The 19,575-nt window shown below is 42.4% G+C and overlaps 1 protein-coding gene across 1 annotated transcript in view; it reads right to left on the minus strand.

Moving 5' to 3' along the window:
• The window catches only part of LOC130493210 (protein SSUH2 homolog), a 40,607-nt gene extending 24,233 nt beyond the window's left edge, over positions 1 to 16,374 (minus strand). Inside the window, exons 1-8 of the mRNA XM_056866908.1 lie at positions 16,338 to 16,374; positions 12,800 to 12,805; positions 9,127 to 9,225; positions 7,713 to 7,794; positions 6,574 to 6,703; positions 4,961 to 5,021; positions 2,206 to 2,330; positions 466 to 528 (exon numbers count right to left, since the gene is read on the minus strand). Coding sequence (XP_056722886.1) covers positions 466 to 528; positions 2,206 to 2,330; positions 4,961 to 5,021; positions 6,574 to 6,703; positions 7,713 to 7,794; positions 9,127 to 9,225; positions 12,800 to 12,805; positions 16,338 to 16,374 — 603 coding nt within the window. The remainder of the gene's footprint in view (positions 1 to 465; positions 529 to 2,205; positions 2,331 to 4,960; positions 5,022 to 6,573; positions 6,704 to 7,712; positions 7,795 to 9,126; positions 9,226 to 12,799; positions 12,806 to 16,337) is intronic.
• Positions 16,375 to 19,575: the final 3,201 nt, after the last annotated feature.

Consider the following 19,575-nt stretch of genomic DNA (forward strand, 5'->3'; position numbering starts at 1 on the left):
GTAATAGCAGGAGATCTCCAGCTAGTGCCTGGAAGTTGGCAACCCTACTCCACTATTGCTTTCTAGCACTGTCCAATGAAGACTTTTTTTCCCCTTCCAATTGCCCCCAGTGGCAACCAGAAATTCTTGCCAGCAAATCGTTGATCACAAATTCCTACAGGACCTCATCATACAATAAACTTTCTTCATTTAGAAAACCAGGATACCTGGGAAAACAGTTCTAGCCTAGCTTTGACCCTAAAATACTAGTTTTATATGTGTAAGAATCTGTTGGGGGGGGGCATTCTTTCACATGAGTCTGCCCTTGCAGTTTGAAATTGTACATCACAAAGAAATGTCTGCTACTTTGGTGAACAAGCCTTGTTTATTATTGATCTCCTTTGTTGCAATGTTTTTTGAATCATGAAAAATATGCTTTAATATGAGGGCATTGTCCATAGAAAAGAATCGACTGATGATACTCACCCTTCCTGCACCATGACACCCACTGCATTTATATCGGCCTCGGCCGTGACACTTGTGGCATTCCTGAAATATGAATGGTGCACTTAGATCTTTCTACCAAGTAACTACACATTATCATCTAAAAATATATTGTAATACCTTAATCGTATTGGGAAAGGAAATGCACACACACACACACACACACACATACATATACACATACATACACATATAGCCCTGACCTGGATGGCCCAGGCTAGCCTGATCTCGTCAGATCTCGGAAGCTAAGCAGGGTCAGCCCTGGTTAGTATTTGGATGGGAGACCACCAAGGAATACTAGGGTTGCTGTGCAGAGGAAGGCACTGGCAAGCCACCTCTGTTAGTCTCTTGCCATGAAAACCCCAAAAGGGGTCGCCATAAATCAGCTGCGACTTGATGGCACTTTACACACACACACACACACACACACACACATACACATATACATACACACATACACGCGCGCGCACACACACATATATATAGTGTGTGTGTGCGTACGTGTTTACAAGTGTGTGTGTATGTATACAAACACAATGGTTTGATAAGAAAGTTTGTTATTATATATTAACTAAGGTAAATTTGTAGTGTGTAGGAAGAAAAGCGGTTTGGTACATGTAATAGAAACATGGAACATGAAAAGTATGAATCAAGGTAAACTTGAAATCATTATATGAAAAATCGAATATTTAAACATTGCAATCCTGGAAGTCAGTGGACTAAAGTGGACTGGATTAAGACATTTTCAGTCAGAAAATTACAAAGTGCTTTACTCAGAAAGTGACAAGTAATCTGTTCACTATAAGGATGACAACTGCACCAAGACACATCACCTGAGAACCTTCTAGAGACACCTAAGTAATAAGTCTCAGTTGAAACAGATTTTGTTTTGCTGTTTCAAATATGGTGCTTCATCAAATTTGAGACACTGGCTTCGATTCGGTGTAGATTTTCACAGGCACAATGACAAGGCTGGAAGGAAGGTGGCACGGTATAGTCTGATCTCGTCAGATCTTGGAAGCTATGCAGGATCAGTATTTGAATGGGGGACCACCAAGGAAGATCTGCAGAGGAAGGCAATGGCAAACTACCTCTGCTTCTTACTTGCCTTGAAAGCCCCTTGCTGGGGTCACCATAAGTTGGTTGCGACTTGATGGCATATACATTCGTAATGAGAAATGCAATTTTTGCCAGTCCTGCAGGATACCTCTGATTCCCACCCTTCCAAGCTGTTCCTCTGGGTCCCCCATCTCACAGGAGCAACATTTCAGGGGGCATTTGGAGCTGCCACGAGAAGGGGGAAATGGCAAAAATAATCCTGCCTACTTGTGCCCATGGCTAGAAATCAGTTTCTTCGGTTTCAGGTAAACATATTTTATCCTGAATGAAATAATATTAGCATCACCAGCTACACTAATTGTATATACAACAGTTAAACATGAAAGCTCTCTATTTTACCCAATGTAAACATAAACCCAGCTTGCTGGGGGTAAAAGGAAGATGACTGGGGAAGGCACTGGTAAACCATCCCGTAAACAAAAGTCTGCCTCGTAAACGTCGAGATGTGACGTCACCCCATGGGTCAGGAATGACCCGGTGCTTGCACAGGGAACCTTTACCTTTACCTTAAACATAAACCAATAAAGTTATACCCAAAAATGGTGTTACTGAGGTTCTTCAAGATCCAAATAGTTGGCATAAACTAATCAATCAGTGAATTACCTTGACTAAAGAAGAGTGAGGAACCCGGAATTTTTTTGTATCTTCCTGGAACATTTGTGGAACGTGGACTTTAATATCCCATAATTGGGGGGGTACACCATTTTGTGGCCCGTCTACCAAAGAATCTGATAAGAAATAACACCAACAGAATCTTTTAACAAGTTGATACACAGTGGCCATACTCCACCATAGAGTTAAAAATAATAAAAGTGGTAATTGCTACTTTCCCCACAGCTAACTGACTATCCCCCCCCCCAAAAAAAAATAGACTTTTCTGTCCTCTCACAGGCGGTAGTACCTGCTGCCCTCATCTTAAGATAGGTGGGAAACCGATTAGTGGTTGTAGAAGCATCAAATTCCCTCCCCCACAGGATGAGCTACTGCTGCTGGCTTCTCTAACAACTACTGCTAACTAATCTTTTCACATAGGGCGAAAACGCACGGTCGCTTTAGCCTCCTTTATTTCCTGTTTCAGCCAGGATTCAGCCAGGATCTAACGCACGTTCGGAAAAAACGCATGTGTTCGATCCTGGCTGGATCCTGGCTGAAACAGGGAATAAAGGAGACTAAAGTGACCATGCGTTTTTGCCCATAAAGTGCCACAGCACTTGATCCTTGATTATGACTTTCATTATTCTTTATTCATTTAGGGTAGTAATCCTTAATTGTATTTAGATTCTTGATTATTACACACAAATGATCTTTAGGCAAATTTTTCTAATCTTGAGGAAGATAAACACCTAAGTTTTTAACATCCTTCTTTTTCCATATTGAGTTATGTTTCTCTGGTTGGTCAATGATGTCAGTTTTGGCATACTGTTGATGTGTTGGGGGATCATCGGTGCCGTTGGTTGTCTTGCACGGCCTGTCTTTTTTTGGATCAATAGACACATCCATTCATTCTAGGGCAGGAAGTCTGAAAACTTTGACAGACACTAAGGTGTCTTGCCCTGACTTGGATGTCCCAGGCTAGCCTGATCTCATCAGATCTCAGAAGCTAAGCAAGGTCAGCCCTGGTTAGTATTTGGATGGGAGACCACCAAGGAATACTAGGGTTGCTGTGCAGAGGAAGGCACTGGCAAGCCACCTCTGTTAGTCTCTTGCCATGAAAACCCAAAAGGGGTCGCCATAAGTCAGCTGCAACTTGACGGCACTTTACACACACAAGGTGTCTCACATACTGCAAGACGTCATGGAGGAGACAGCAATAGTGGCTGCCTCCATCCACCAAAACTCATTGCAAAGGCCTTCCCAAATAGTAAGGAAAAATTAACCTAGCATTGTAAAAGAAAATATTTCAGTCAAAAGGTTCTTAAGCCCTCACTTAGCTGCTTCACACAATAAGTCATGCCAATCACCGTAATAGGAGTTTATTACTTTTCTGGAGACACTATGAATTTCAATTTTATAATACAGATCCCTCAAGCAATGGTTTTCTTACTCTTCAGGGGGGGGTAACTTTATAAAAAGGCCTGGGGTTTTTCCCTAAGGGAGAGGGAAATGTCTCTTTTTTGTTCCAGGGGGGGGAGCAATTTTTTTTAAAAAATAGGTTCATTGACCATTTTGGTGGAATGGAAACAATCTGGTTGAAAGGGAAGACTCTCCTCTTGAGTCTTCAGTATTCAGACAGAATTGCTCATCATTGGTGATTATTTAAAAAAAATATTCTGCAGCTTTGGGCCTGTCTGCTATTGTTCAGTATTAAATACTAGGGATGTGCATTCATTTCCTTTGTTTAACTAAAAGCCAATGGATGAATGGATTATAATCATTCTTTCATTATCTCTGGTGCCTGGCAGTCTGGTTAAGAGAGTTGAAGAAAGTTAGAAGCAAATGGAGAGTCCTCCTCCTGCTCTCATCTTTCTCTCATCCCTTCTTTACCGTTCTCCTCTCCACCCCACCCCAGTTACTTTGTTAGTTGCTGCCAAGCACCGATAGGACAGCAGGTGGGTGAATGGCACCACTTTCTCTGGTTCCTTGATACTATTTGGACATGTCTGTGGTAACAGGACTGTTTGGTGTTTTTTTGGCTGATCTTATTACACGGATTATTATATGAATTGTGTTTGAGATCTACTTTGAACATTCATGGTTGTGCTAATATAGCCCTTCAAGCACTGTTAGCACTGTAGTGGCAATAAGTGATACAGCAATCTGCAGATACAATACCATTCAATGCAGAGGTCTAATGTACTGAATTTTCAACACAGACAATGTTAGAATTAAAGCAAATATACTGCCCTGATTTTAAAAAAATCATTTTGCATTGCTTATGGCATTAGATACTCAGTGTTTAATGGTCTGACAACTGACAATTTGGGGCTCAGATGTTAGCCGGTGCTTTGTGAACAAATGCTATTAATTACATGGATAGATCAGCTCCCCATGTGGCTATATGCCCACCTCAGTAAGTCCTCCTGATAAATGTTGCTCTATAAATTGGAGGTTAGAATTCTCACCATTGTATTCCAAGTGCCTCATTGACTATTTCTGTGCCACATTACAGACTTGCAAATATATAAGAAACTTACCAGCTGTGCATACACTTGTGAATGGTAGGCTTTCACACTTTTAATTGCATACTAACACACTGAACTGAGAGACAGCATTACAATTCTACTTATGTTAAGATTCAGATGTTTGACTCCTTTCTACTAAGAAGGAAATAATATATGCTTCCTCCCTACGCAATTAAAGTTAATGATTCATATTCACGGTTACTTACTAAGTATAAGGTTCAATAAAAGTTACTTACTAGTATAAGGTTCAAAAGTCCGTTCACTTACTCTTGTTTCATTAAAAGTCTCCAGTCGATACTGTGGGGAGAAAAATCGTGAAAGGACATTCTGTGAGAGAGTATTGTTAGGTGTCAAAAATGGGAAATACTTTCTGCCTCGTGCCTTGCTTAGCAACTAGAATAGTTTGGGGGGCCATTTTGAGGAAGAAGCAAATGATGAAGGAAAGGGTCAAGCTATTTCACATCTTGTGAAAGCAAATGGACAGCAGCCTCTCTCCATCTTTCTTTTCCACTGCTTAGCCCCTGCTTTTTCGCCAATGTATTCCTTATGGTCTTTTGTATGTAATTTGTTTCCATTACATGATTAGAGTTAACTGGAACATAGTATCTGGCTATACATTGGCTCATTCCAAACCACATACAAAGTCATGGGTTAATTAAATTAATAATGGTTAGTGGATCATCCGAACATGGGACTACTATCTCATCTATGGTTATCCACTCAAGTGGATCAGCAATAATAAGCTTCCGTTCCCACCAGTGTATGAAAAAGGAGGAACCATCATATAACGGAAGCTTAAGATCTTGCCCAAGGCCCTCTATAACCTGGAACTGGCTCTGAACAGAAGAATCCGTAAGGAGTGAGACCAGATAAGGTGGTCCAGCATCACAAATAATTGTTTTTATGAGGGTCTACATACTCAGAACAGCTCCTACAAAGTAAATGTCACTGGAAACGTTGACTATGAAAATTGTATGGCCAAATAAAAAAGTAAATAATTGTACCAAGTGACTAGTTGGGCTGGTTAGCCCTAACCTGAATAGCCCCAGGCTACCCTGATCTCATCAGATCTCAGAAGCTAAGCAGGGTCGGCCATGGCTAGGATTTGGAGGGGAGACCTCAAAGGAATACCAGGGTTGTGACGTGGAGGCAGCCAACAGCAGACCATCTCTGAGGTCTCTTGCCTTGAAAACCCTATGGGGTTGCCATAAGTCAGCTGTGACTTGACGGGGGTGGGGGAGTTAAGCTAACAATTATTCCTTGCATCTTGGTGCTGGCATTTCACGAATTGTTTGAATAAATGCCAAATATACATAATGCTGTCTGCTGCATAAATGGTGCTTTTCTTGAGAAGGATCAGCAGGTAGACTATTTATAAGCATGCTATTATGAGAGTCATTATTGTCCATTATTGTCTGTTTTTGATGATTTGGAACATCAAGAACTGTGTAAGCATTCTTGTTGGATGTGAGCCAGAGATAAGTTTGGATGCTCAGTTTGTGCCACTGCTAAACAGGATTTAGCACTAGAAATGTGTTTTTATTAATACGACTTAGTCTTGAAGGACGTGAAGTAATAAGGCAGGTGCCTTTGAGCAACTTAAAAGTGAATTTCCTTCTTCAATATTGACCAGAACTGGCTGTGCCCATGATTAAAAGTCAAGGGAAAAAGTGTTTTCAGGGCAGAGAGTGTGTTTTCCAGGAGCACTCAGGCCCTGGGACCTCGTGTTTTAGATCCCGTTGAAATCAATCAGGTGGGTTTTAGAGCTTTTCTCAACTATCTGTCTATTGACCTCATGCCTAACCTTCTCGAGTTTGCGCCTCTTGGAAGCAAGTCTGGGGATACTCACTCGGTGTAATGTTTGCTGTTTCAGCTCCTGAATGGCCAACTCTCCTGCAGCTCTGTTGCCATAGCAGCATTTAGAATTGACAAAGCTGAGGAGCGCATTCCTGGCCACATCCTCTGTCATCTTTGGAATCCTGAGGATTAATATTATAAGATACATTCATTGCTAAAGCATGCATAACATGAATACTTGCAACAGACATTAAGAGGTAATCACACTGATTGAATCAATTACAGTTATGTGACCAATTAAACCCCTATGTTTTGTATAATGCTTAGAATATTTTGAATAAGATACCACAAATTAGTTATAGCTAAAATACTTAGAATTTATTAATTTATAGGATTAGAGTTAAATATAGAAAGATAGAATATCCAAGGTATCATCTTCTTTGAAATATAAGTGCATAGTTGGCGGTATTAAGTTATATAGAGGCAGATTAGAGTAAATGGATATATGAAAGTAATTTTAATATGTAAGGTTAAAAGTATATATTGCAGCAAACTCAGTTAGGTTATTAATATATGGAATTTTCTATTACTATTTTGTATCTTTCTCTTGGTATTATATTCTGTATTTAAAATATATTTTGCTTTGTTTCTATTTAGGAGCCCCGTAGGGCAGAGTGGTAAGCTGCAGTACTGCAGTCCAAGCTTTGCTCACGACCTGAGTTCGATCCCAACAGAAGTTGGTTTCAGGTAGCCGGCTCAAGGTTGACTCAGCCTTCCATCCTTCCGAGGTCGGTAAAATGAGTACCCAGCTTGCTGGGGGTAAAGGAAAGATGACTGGGGAAGGCACTGGCAAACCACCCCGTAAACAAAGTATGCCTAGAAAACGTCAGGATGTGACATCACCTCATGGGTCAGGAATGACCTGGTGCTTGCACAGGGGACCTTTACCTTTTACCTTTTGTTTCTGTTATTAAATAACAATAAAAATGGATGAATACTTGCAATAGACCACAGGGGTTCCTGTACTACCTAAATGTTAAGTATTATGATCTGCCATATTTGTGTAAGTCCATGTCAGGATCTCAAAAATGTATTATTTGTTTTTATACTGCCTTATGGGGTTCCAAGGCAGCTAGAAATAAAATAAGCTATTATGGAAACACTGTAACAGTAAAACAATGAGAATCTTACCGACATTCCAGAAACACAGGAATATTTCTCTGCTCACTAAATGTTCGCATCACCTCTGGAGGCGGAACTATTTTTTTCTTTCCTAATAGAAGCATTTAGAGATGAATTAGTATTCATTTCCAATGATTTCATGATATCCAATGAAGAAAAGCTAATGATGAAAATTCCTTGCATTATTGATGTTCATTTCAAAACCGGGTGGATTTGATTTAAATCAAATCATTTTAAATCACGATTTAAATCACTGCTCAGTAAGACTAGACTTAAATCATGGTTTCCTACATAAAGATTCATTCTCGCTGGTATAATCTTAATATTTACAACCAGATGAAGATTTCGTTTTTAGAATAATAACTTTTCAGATTAGTTTTACAGTTAAATAAAAAATTACTGATTTGCTTATGCTATTAGAAATACATAGGTAGATAATTATGAAGTTATTGCAAGGTGAACTATCTCCAGTTTCATTCGGGCCACAAGGTTTTGCAGTTAGGGTTGCTAACCTTCAGGTGGTGGCTAGAGATCTCCTGCTATTACAACTGATCTTCAGAGATCAGTTTCCCTGGACAAAATGGCTGCTTTGGCAATTGGACACTATGGCATTGAAGTCCCTTCTATTTAAGCTTTGAGTCCTGGTTCATAATAAACATACATACACAACAGTAACACTATGAATAGTATAGTTTTTCCCCACTTTATTTTTGACAGATCCTTATCCTTTTTATTTATTTCTTTTCTACATAGTGTTGGCTAATAGATCTTGGTTTGGACACCGAGAATGTCCATGAGTTAAAAGCATTTCTCTCACATGCATCACACTTGCCTGAAACAGTTATTTCCAAAGTTACTTCCAACCATAGTTTCAAATCTGACTTTTTAAGCCAAGCTAGTGAAGATAATACTGCCACCTGTTTCCAACTTCTCCAACTGGTGAGAGGTTTCAAAGGCCATACTTACCTAGACTGGTTACCCTTGGAAGAGAGAGCACTTGAGATTTATGGCAATTTTTTGTTTATTTACAGATAAACGAATGGGGAATTTGTGGACACAACATTCCTACAAGACACTAAATCTGCTGCTCCATATGTGATCCTGGGGGGGGGGGGCTTCAAATTGCTTTAGCCAACTCACTCTATCACCTGGAGATCAGTTGTAATAGTGGGAGATATCCAGCCACCACCTAACCCACATGAGGACATAGCTGCATTCCTTTCTTCCTTAGGGCAGCTCAATCTGGAATCAATCAGCTTACCAATCAGATGTCCAGTGTGTCTGCACCGCCCTGAGGGCAGCAAAGGGTCAGCCTAACATGACCAAGAAATAGAAGGTGGAAACTGCATTGATAAGACATACCTTTTCCTGGCAGGAGTGGACTCATAAACTTCAGGCTGAGAACCTGCTAGGGCATACTTACTATGATCACGAAAACTCCATTCATAATGGCCCAGTCGTTGAAACAGATCTGCAGGGGGTGCTAAAGGACTTTCAGGTTCTGATTCCAGATCCAGGATAGCTATTTTAGGCACAAAAATAAGTGGAAATTATAGTGAAACAATCATGTCTTTTATTTATGTGGAAGGAATCAATTCAGAAACAAGGTACAAGAAAATTCATATTAGAGTATAATGAAAAATAGTTATTAAAACTAATGTTGAACTGTTTTTTTCCTATTTCCCTAGCCTTTGTAAAAGAAAAGTCCTTTAGATAAAGTATGGTTTTCATTTAAAAATCTATTTTACCTCTGTCAAAAAAATTAAAATGCTGTATGAGCATGGATGACAGGGTTCCACTATTGTTGGTCAGTAAATATACATGACATATTTATCCTCCTAACATATTGAATGCTCAGTTTCAAAGACAACTAGAGGGACTTCATTCTATTGCACCACAACTTTATTTTTAGTAGCAACTATTCTGGTAATTTATGTTGCCTTCTGTATGTAAAAGGGTACAATGCACTTTAATAGTAGCCTAAATCTAATCTTAGAACACCAAAGGTTCCGTTCTTTATGTGCTTTTCTAAAAATATGTCCCTTGCTGAGCCATAACAATAGGTGTTTCTAATACTTAATGCAGGAACAATGTCTTTTTTCTTAACCCATCCTCTGCTGGGTGACCTTTCTCATTGTACCAGAGTACTTTGTGCCCTTTTGAAAGTCTATACAAGGAAAATACATACACATAGAAGTTCAAGAAAATGACAGCTCCTAACAATGTACAATCCCAATGATAGAAAAAGTGACTCAATGCCCATAATTTATCAATGTGATTTAGAAGGTTTTTCTGGTGAAAGTATTCACAATTCTTTACAAAGGCCTTTAATCATGGGTTGTTCCCCTCGTGATCACTATGTTTTTTCTGGCCTTTAGAAGTCACTTCCCTCTCTTTCCACGTTTTTCCTGTGTTTTCTGGATGCTGTTTCTGGAGGCATCCAGAAAACACGGGGAAAACGCAAGGAGAAAGCGAAGTAACTTCTAAAGATTGGAAAAGACGTGCATAATAAAAACGAAACCCCAAAGCTGTCGGGGGGGGGGAGGTGATCGCCACAGAAACAACCCATGCATGAAAGGCCAAAGACAAAGATAATAGCTTATTCTCCTACCTACAAAATGAATAAACTATGCACACTTCAATCGATACATTTCCCATAAAGGTAATTTTATTTAGATTTTATATTGAGGCACAGTAGTATATAGACCAAAGAGAAGTAGGTGATCATGACATGAACTAATTCCAAGTTACTCCATTAAAGGTGATTTATCATCTACGGTACGTCCAGTTTAAAGTAGAGTACGCAAGTAAGTTGCATAGCAGGACAGTTCAACCACTTTCAGAAAAGAAAAATAGATCGGCAAAAGTGGGGGCCCACAAAACTCATGGAGGGGATCTCTCCCCCCCCACACACCCCACTTACCTTCCAGCCTGGCTGCAGCCAGATGGGCCTGTCAGTGGCTTCCAGGCTCTGCTGCTGCAGCAGAGCTGCCTTTCCCTGCCTCCCTGCCTCCCTTTCTCTCTCTGTTGGCAGCTCACCCAGACTCCTCCAGGTGGGCATGCGAGGCCCCTGTGGAGAACTGCCTTTCTCTCTCTTGGTGGGAGTTGCCGCCACCAAGACCCAGCATGGTTCTGGGTGTGTGTTCTTTGAGCTTGCACAGAGAATATTTTTTTTTTTGTTTGGGGGGATTTAACCCCCTGTTTTTAATTTTTCAAATTTTTCTGCAGTCTGGGGGGTCACCCAACTCTGCAGAAACATCTGTGAGGGAAGGGTGCCCCAACCTGTGGCACACCCTGGGAACACCCCCAGGGATGCCAGCGTGGGGCTTTGCGCCTGTGGGATGCCGGCAGAAGGCCAAGCTGGCATCCCTGGGCTTGTGCTGCCATGACACTGCAGGGAGGCTGCCGTGAGCGGCCCAACACCAGCGTCCCTGCTTCTCGTGGCAGCGCAAGTGGCCCAGACGCCGGCGTAAGCACCTGGACGCCAGCACGGGCACTTGCATTCCTCCTGAGCTCTTTCAGGCCAAGAGCTCATGAATGCACTGTTAGGATTTTCCAGTGGTATTGTGAATCTTCTCCATAATACTGGGCTGGATTCAGATGAAATATCCAATGATAAAAGGGGACAATTTTTGCTGATTCCCCTTCCCACAGTAACTCCTCCATGCTGTTTCTGGGGGTTCCTCGTACCAAAGGGCCAGCATTTTAAGGCCGCAAACAGCAGAGAGAAAGAAGGAATTCCTGCTCTGCTGATGGAAATCTCTTCCATTAGTGGAGATTTTGCTCTGGATCCAACCTATTGTCTTCACAAATATATCTAGCTTATTTTTAATATTAGCTATTGTCTTTGCATGCACTGTAGTAGGATAAAGTTAATTAAACTACTTAGAATACATTCATATGAGCCAAACATCAGCCATAGAAAAATCATGTAAAGAACAAAGAATAAATAACAGAGTTATAAATAGTTTGTGTTTTGTTGTGTGAAATTCTCAGATAGACCTGTTGCTATAGTAATTCGGCTAAAATACACAATAGTTAGAAATGCCACCTATTAGATCAACAAGGAACTGGAATGAATGTGGACAATGGCAAGAAAGGAAATTCAGAGGTTAGGTTATCAAAGAATATTCACATGATTGTGCATCACGCATAGAGCCGCAGTTTTGCAACACCTCTTCTGAATGCATATCTGTACGGGACATTTCCATTTATTTCCAGTAATGTACATACATTATTGAGATGTGTTGCTATGCAAGGACCTGGAAATTACACTCTTGTATGTGCATACATGTTGGAGTGGTTGATGTTGGGCTCGAATCTGGGAGACACAAATTCACTGACAATGAGGCTCAGATTACCTTTGCTGACTCAGTTAAGAGTTTATTTATTTTATTTTATTTGTATTTTAGATTTATATCCGACCTCTCCTCCACTACAGTGGGGCTCAGGGTGGGTAACAACAAGTCTAACAGGGATTATACTGGACCAGGTATTACTGCTGGAGAAGCAATGTTAATGCAGCTGCAAAAAACACTTTCTTCCAGCTCAGTGTAGTCTGACTTATCAGACTAGACTGATCACCCTTCCTTGACTTATCTGATCACCAGGATCGACGCCATTGTAGCATCAAGACTAGTCTATTGTAATGCACTCTGCATGGGTCTACTCTTGAAGTCTACTTGGAGTCTCCAGTTGGGACAAAATGTCACAGGTCAATTAGTATTGGGAGCTAGGCGGAGCATGAATATCACATCCATTCTTAGGGTTGCCAGATCCCTTTTCACCACTGGCAGGAGGTTTGGGGGGCAGAGCCTGTGGAGGGTGGGGTTCGGAGAAGGGAGGGACTTCAATGCCCTAGAGACCAATTGTCAAAGCTTGTAGCCAATTCACATTGGCTACAAGTTGTAGTCAATTCACATTGCTGACACACACACACACACACACACACACACACACACAGAGAGAGAGAGAGAGAGAGAGAGAGAGAGAGAGAGAGAGAGAGAGAGAGAGAGAGAGAGAGAGAGAGAGAGAGAAATTCTGGAAGCCTTTGCACAAACATCAATGACACATGTGAACGGAGGGGTGGAGCCAACCGTTTTCTCTCTATCGAGCATGGTGGAAATGACTTAGAGTGGCGGACTCTAATCTGGAGAGCTGGGTTTGATTCCTTGCTTCTCCATATGAGCGGTGAACTTTAATCTGGAGATCCGGGTTCAATTTCCCTGAAGACTGCTGGCGACTTTGGGCCAGTCACAGTTCTCTCAGGGCTCTCTCAGTCCCACCTACCTCACAAGGTGCTTGTTGTGGATGGGGGGGAGGGAAGGCTTTGAGACTCCTTACAGTAGAGAAAAGTGGGATATAAAAACTTCCTCTTCCTCTCCTATCTTGTCAAATTCCCATCCATACTACCACCCATGGTTTTTGTCCGTACAGGTTCTATAATCCCCAGCATAACCTTTTTGGAGGGTCAAAAAGAGACCCTTTTTAATCAGCCGAAAAGCTGATGGAATTAACCCCAGATTGATGCCATTTTTCCTCCCAAAAAGGGGGCAGAATTCCCATCACTGAACCAGCATGCGTGTGGCAGTATGCACAACATCTTATCTCACACATTACATTATTTTATGGTGAGATCAGCTACCTGCTTGCTTCTTCAGGCAAACAATGAAGAGTTGGGATAAGTGGGCAAACAGCTGTGGGAAAATGCACCTAAAAGCAATAAATAGTTCTGGTCCCCATCAGAATCACTCTCCCAGTATATGCATGATCAAGAATTCAAACTTTGTTTCCCTGTATCTTCTAATGTTCTAATGCAGGGGTCTGCAAACTGTGGCTCCCGAGCCGCATGCAGCTCTTTGGCTCGTTGAGTGCGGCTCTCCGAACTTGGTTCGGAGCCCCTGCTCTTGCACCCGCTTGCGCCAGCAGCTGGGCTTCGGAGCCAGCAGGCCTGAGAGAGAGCGAGAGCGAGAGAGCAGGCAAGCAGGCACGCTGTCTCTCCCCCCCCCACCGCCATGGAGAATGGCCAGGTCCCCCTTTCCCTTTCCCTCAATGGTTGGGAGGCTAAAGCCTCCCCTCCCCTCTAGCCGCACGATTGCTGGGCAGGCAGCTCAGTGGTTCCTGCCCCCCCACCCGCCTATCAGCTGTTGGGCGGGGCGGGCTTCGTTTGGTAGACCTGGCCTCTGGCTGAGTCCCATTGGGAGGCCATGTCTACCCACTGGCTTTCTTGGCGGTAGACCTGGACTCCAAGGAGGGGAAAAAGTCCCCCTTCAGAGGCCAGGTCTACCAATTGGCTTCTATGGGCCTCCGGAGGCCAGGTCTACTGCCAAGAAAGCCAATGGGTAGACCTGGCCTCCCAATGGGACTCCGCCGGAGGCCAGGTCTACCAATAGGCTTTTATGGCAGTAGACCAGGCCTCCAGACGAGGACTCCAGACGGGGAGGGGGAAATGGAAGGGACTTACAATTTAATTTTTATCAATAAATAAGATCACTATTCAGTATGCTATCAAGTTTTATTCAGTACAACGTGTACCTATAGTTTAATTAAGACAAAACTTTAATTAAAGTTTATTAAGTTAATAAACAGTGTACCTACCTCTATAGTTTAAGTTTAAGAAATTTGGCTCTCAAAAGAAATCTCAATCGTTGTACTGTTGATATTTGGCTCTTTTGACTAATGAGTTTGCCGACCCCTGTTCTAATGGGATGAGCAAGAACTATAAATGATAATATATTGATTAAAATGTTCTTCTTGTAGACATCCCTTATTTTAAATAGTCAATGAACATTGACTGCGTTTGCATTCTATTTTTTTCTTCCTGCCAGATCCCTAAGCTGCTACTCTTTCAATTAATTTGTGTGTGTTTTTTAAGCCTTGTAGTAAAACAGCTCAATAAACACTAATGCACATAAACAATCCTTTGGATGTAGGGATACCACCATCTCATCAGATTAAGGCCACTGAGCTCATCCATTTTCCTTCTAGCATTGCTGTATAAAAGGAAAATGCACAAATAAAATAACCCCTCAATTATCAAGAGCCGTAAAATTCATGCTGCATGTATTGTTCCTCTTTTTGCACAACGCGCACACAGAAACACACATACTCACACAAAACCTGCTATTTTCCACTTAGGTTGCCTGGGTTCATCTGTAATAACAGTGATTTTGCAATAAACACTCAGCGTGTGACAGATCACCGTCACCAACTACAATTTGATGGCCAGTTACAGAAATAAAAAGAGGGGTACTGTGTATCTATTCACACATCAAGATTCACTGTCTGAGCTGTCTACACCCATTATCTCTTTTTGGCATTTTCCCCCTGCCTTCTTTATTTAATTACTCTACAAGAGCTGGTTCTGCACTGGCTCCTAAAGTGGACAAACTACAGTGCAAAGCTAAGAACACTTTCCTGAAAGAAAGTCCTATTGAGTAGACTTGAGTTGGATGCTGAGTACATCTGATAAGAATCCCCAAAGGCAAAAGGGGGACAGTTGTTTTACCAGAGATGGATACCAAAAAACAAGATCAAGTAGGGTGGAAAGATGAAATCAGTAATAAGTTGTAAATTGAATACAATAAAAGGATTTATGCTTTTCCCACATTTTAATATACTGGACCGGGTTTTTTTTTCCAGCTAAAGCCTCTGCTGCTTAGCATAATGTAGTCTCTAAATCCTATTATCTGCATTTTGAGTCATCTTGTTCTTAACAGTATGAGTAAAATTACTGAGGGTTTTCTGCACAAAAATGCCTGCTCTCAATAATATGGTAATGCTGTGGGACATTTGTTATGAAAATAACCCATTCATTAGCACCAAGATTCAGTCAATATTTGACAAGCCTGCTTGCCAAGGGTGATTTGAAAGCCATCCCTTGAAATCTTCCTGGACTGGATGTAATCCAGCAGTTTAAGGCCAAAAAGCTGTTTAATCATGCCTGTGTTAAGTACACATAATCTCATTAAGAGGATAAATGACTGCTGAGTTCCCACCACCACCACCATTCATTCCACCAAAAAAAGTGCAAACTAAATACAACACAGAATTACAAGGCTACTAAATCGATTCCATTCATGTAAAACTTGCCCTGGGCATTGGGGTTTCCATCAGATTTTGAATCTATGTTCACTTCATTCAGATAGCAGAGAGAAATATATCACTATTATCTTTCATCAGACAATAGGAGGAAACCTCCATTTATTTATCGTGAGCCAATAGACACCAGCACTCCATGCATGTACGGTTTAAGTGGCTACATGAAGCAGTAAAGTTAAAAGGTGAAGGTAGTCCCCTGTGCAAGCACCAGATCATACTGACCCATAGGGTGATGTCACATCCTAGGCAGACTACGTTTTATGGGGTGGTTTGCCATTGCCTTCCCCAGTCGTCTACTCTTTACCCCCAGCAAGCTGGGTAATCATTTTACTGACCTCGGAAGGATGGAAGGCTGAGTCAACCTTGAGTCAGCTACCTGAAACCAACTTCCATCAAGATTGAAATCAGGTCGTGAGCAGAGCTTTGACTGCAGTACTGCAGCTTACCACTCTTGTCATTAATTGGTTAAATGTACCACTGGAGAAACTGCCTTCTTTGCAAGACATTCTGAGCGTCGCTTTGGGCTTTGCTTACCGTCTTGCTCTCTCTTCTGGTCTTGATCCAGTCTCATGATGCAGCATGAATGCCTCCGTCCTGACTTTGTCAGTTTGCTCAGATGTATTGTTCAGAGAGTGTTTGGAGTATTTCAAATCCCAGGCTGGCCCCTCCAGCCACTCCCATCTTTCAAAACACAATTCCAAGGCTAATGATGAGGACCCAAGCCAGATGGTTGTTTTTAAAAACCTTCAGGCTAAGTGAAAGCCAAATCAAAGACGGCATTGACCCCCTCGCTTTCAGACTTCAAAGGCACTCTTTCATCATCTGCCGGATGTATGATTACGATTAAGAGTTCATCTTTATGCCTTCCTCCTGTTCATTCTTCCCCAGTCGTATAGCTTATGTCATGTTACAAAGAAGCAATTCTCCCACAAGGAGACCTGAAGCTGTCCCAACAGGGGTAAAGATGGACCAACTGAGGCACGCAACTCAAGAGTCTGCAATCACAAGAAGCCACATGCACAAACCTAGCATTTCTTCATGCATCTCATTCATCCTCCTGATGGAAGGGATCAATTGCCCACCATTTCCCTGAAACTACCTGATCTGTCAAAGATAGGACATTTTGGAGGACATTGATTCATAGGGTCACCATGAGTCGGAAGCAACTTGACGCCACTTAACACACGCACACACACACACACACACACCTGATATGAATGACTTCTAATCAAGACAAGCATTATTGTCGGAGAAGCAAGTTAAGTTGGCTGCTCAAATGATTCCATTGTCATTTAACCCAGAGGGTGGCCCCTTAACTATACCTGGCTGGTTTGGCCACATGGATCAATGCCACATTAACTTTGGCCATTAATGTGTGGCTAGGTTCCCATTTGTTTGTCCCTGTTCTATCTCATGTTTTGTGATCCCACATTCAAAAAACTGAACGCATGGGAACAAGGACAAATAAAAACCTGAAGAAGGGGCACCTTCGCTGCTGGGAGAAGCCACTGCCTGGCCCTGGTGGTGGCAACAGCAGCAGCTCCTCCTCCCCCCCCCCCCGACCCTGCACCTCTCTCTCCCTCTCCCCCCGCTCCCGTGCCCTCTTCCACCTCCCCCCCAGCACCCGCTGTGGTTTTAGCCCACCCTCCAGAAGCCTGCAACCCGGAGCCCCACTGTCAGAGGCAGAGGTGCAGCAGCAGCTGGAAGTGTGCATTGTTGGCACCAGAAAAATCCACCGCCGCACCTCCGCCTCTGGCAGTGGGGCTCTGGGCTGCAGGCTTCTGGAAGGTGTGCTAAAACCACTGGCTGGTGCTGGGGGGAGATGGAAGAGGGTGCGGGAGTGTGGGGGGGAGAGGGAGAGAGAGGCACAGCTTGGGGCAGGAAGGGAAGGAGGTGCCACAGTATGACCCTACACATGTAGAGGATGCTTGTATGTTATGGGCCCAACAGGTGTACCAATTTGGGCAACAGTATCTTTGTACAGCCCTGACCTGGATAGCCCCAGGCTAGCCTGAACTCATCAGATCTCAGAAGCTAAGCAGGTTAGTATTTGGATGGGCTGTCTCCAAGGAATATTGGGGTCGTGATATGGAGGCAGGCAATGGCAAACCACCTCTGAACGTCTCTTGCCTCAAAAACCCTACAGGGTCACCATAAGTCAGCTGTGACTTGACAGCACACACAAAAATCTTTGTACAAATGACACTTGAATGACCATGCTCATTTGCATCACAAATGTCAAGACCCCTGGGAACTGTAGTAACCCTGAGTTCTTGAATCTTTACTGAGAACCCAGAAGTCTCTGGAAAATACAATACTAGGAGATGCTGGCACCTAGGATAGTATTGCTGCATCAATCAATGACCATAGAAACAGTTCAAATTTGTTGCTACTGATTCCATTTAGGTTTTGAGGGGGAAAGCACTGAGGAGAGGGCTTGTCATTAGAAATGTTGGGAGGTCATTAGGCCTTATTGTGTTCCCAGTAACTAGGATTGCCAACCTCCAGGTGCGGCCTGCCCTGGAGACCTTCCGCTTTTACAACTGATCTCCAGACTACAGAAATCTGTTCCCCTGGATAAAATGGCTGCTTTAGAGGGTGGATGCTATGGCATTGTACCCCGATGAGGTTCCTCCCCTCCCCAAAGCCCACCCTTCCCAGGCTCCACCCCTAAAACCTCCAGGTATTTCCCAGTCTAGAGCTAGCAACCCTACCAACAACACAAGTAGGGTCGCCAACCTCCAGGTACTAGCTGGAGATCTCCTGCTGTTACAACTGATGTCCAGCTGATAAAGATCAGCTCACCTGGATAAAATGGCCACTTTGGCAATTGGACTCTATGGCATTGAAGTCCCTCCCCTCCCCAAACCCTGCTCTCCTCAGGCTCTGCCCCATAAACTTCCCGCCAGTGGTGAAGAGGGACCTGGCAACCCTAAACATAAAGTGGCCAGCTTGTATATGTGAATCAGTTACGAAATTCCTGTGAATTAGTTATATTTGAGCATGTTCCATGTGTTTGTTTTTTATTAAGGGAGCCTCATTGTTTTAAAAAGCCATGAATCTTTGACACAGTTTATGCATTTCAAAGAATTGAATCCCCGCCCCTTGCCAAACACACACACACTAAAGTGTGTGAAAAGAGGTGAAATGAGAAATCTGAAGTGTCTAATGACAATACATTTTAATATTTGTTCTAAGTGGCTTACGAGATGCATTTTATCATGTCAAAACTGCACCAGAATGATCAAAACAGCTTCTAGCAAACTAACAGCATTTAAATAAATAATAGCATCTGGTCTTTGTTGTAGCAGCGCTAAACATTAGCTCACCTAAAACAATTCATCACAATTAATATGCATGTCTAATATAATACTCACCAGGGGGTGATTTGACACTACAATTCATCTTGGTGTTGAATAGATATGTTCCATGAATTTTTTTTTTTCATAATCCCCACCACCACCACCATGCAAAAATTAATTAACACCTGTGTTGGGAAAACTGCACAGAATTAACACACTTTGGAGCTATATGTTAGCAGTGTTTCATTTAGATTAAGCTATACTTTGCTGCCCTGGCAATGAGAAGTTATCACAAGAGTTACATGAGACAAGGATTTGTGTGGGACAGTTGTCAAGCTGGCTTAGACAGAAGCATTTCCAGTCTGTCCATTTACAAAGAATCCACCTGCTACAGTCTAAAGTTGTAATTAATTTTTTGGCCGATTACCTTTCAAGAAGACTGTAGCTGAAGTTCAGCTTTTGGTGGGGGG

Source organism: Euleptes europaea, chromosome 1, assembly GCF_029931775.1.
Source record: "Euleptes europaea isolate rEulEur1 chromosome 1, rEulEur1.hap1, whole genome shotgun sequence".
Lineage (NCBI taxonomy): Eukaryota > Metazoa > Chordata > Lepidosauria > Squamata > Sphaerodactylidae > Euleptes > Euleptes europaea.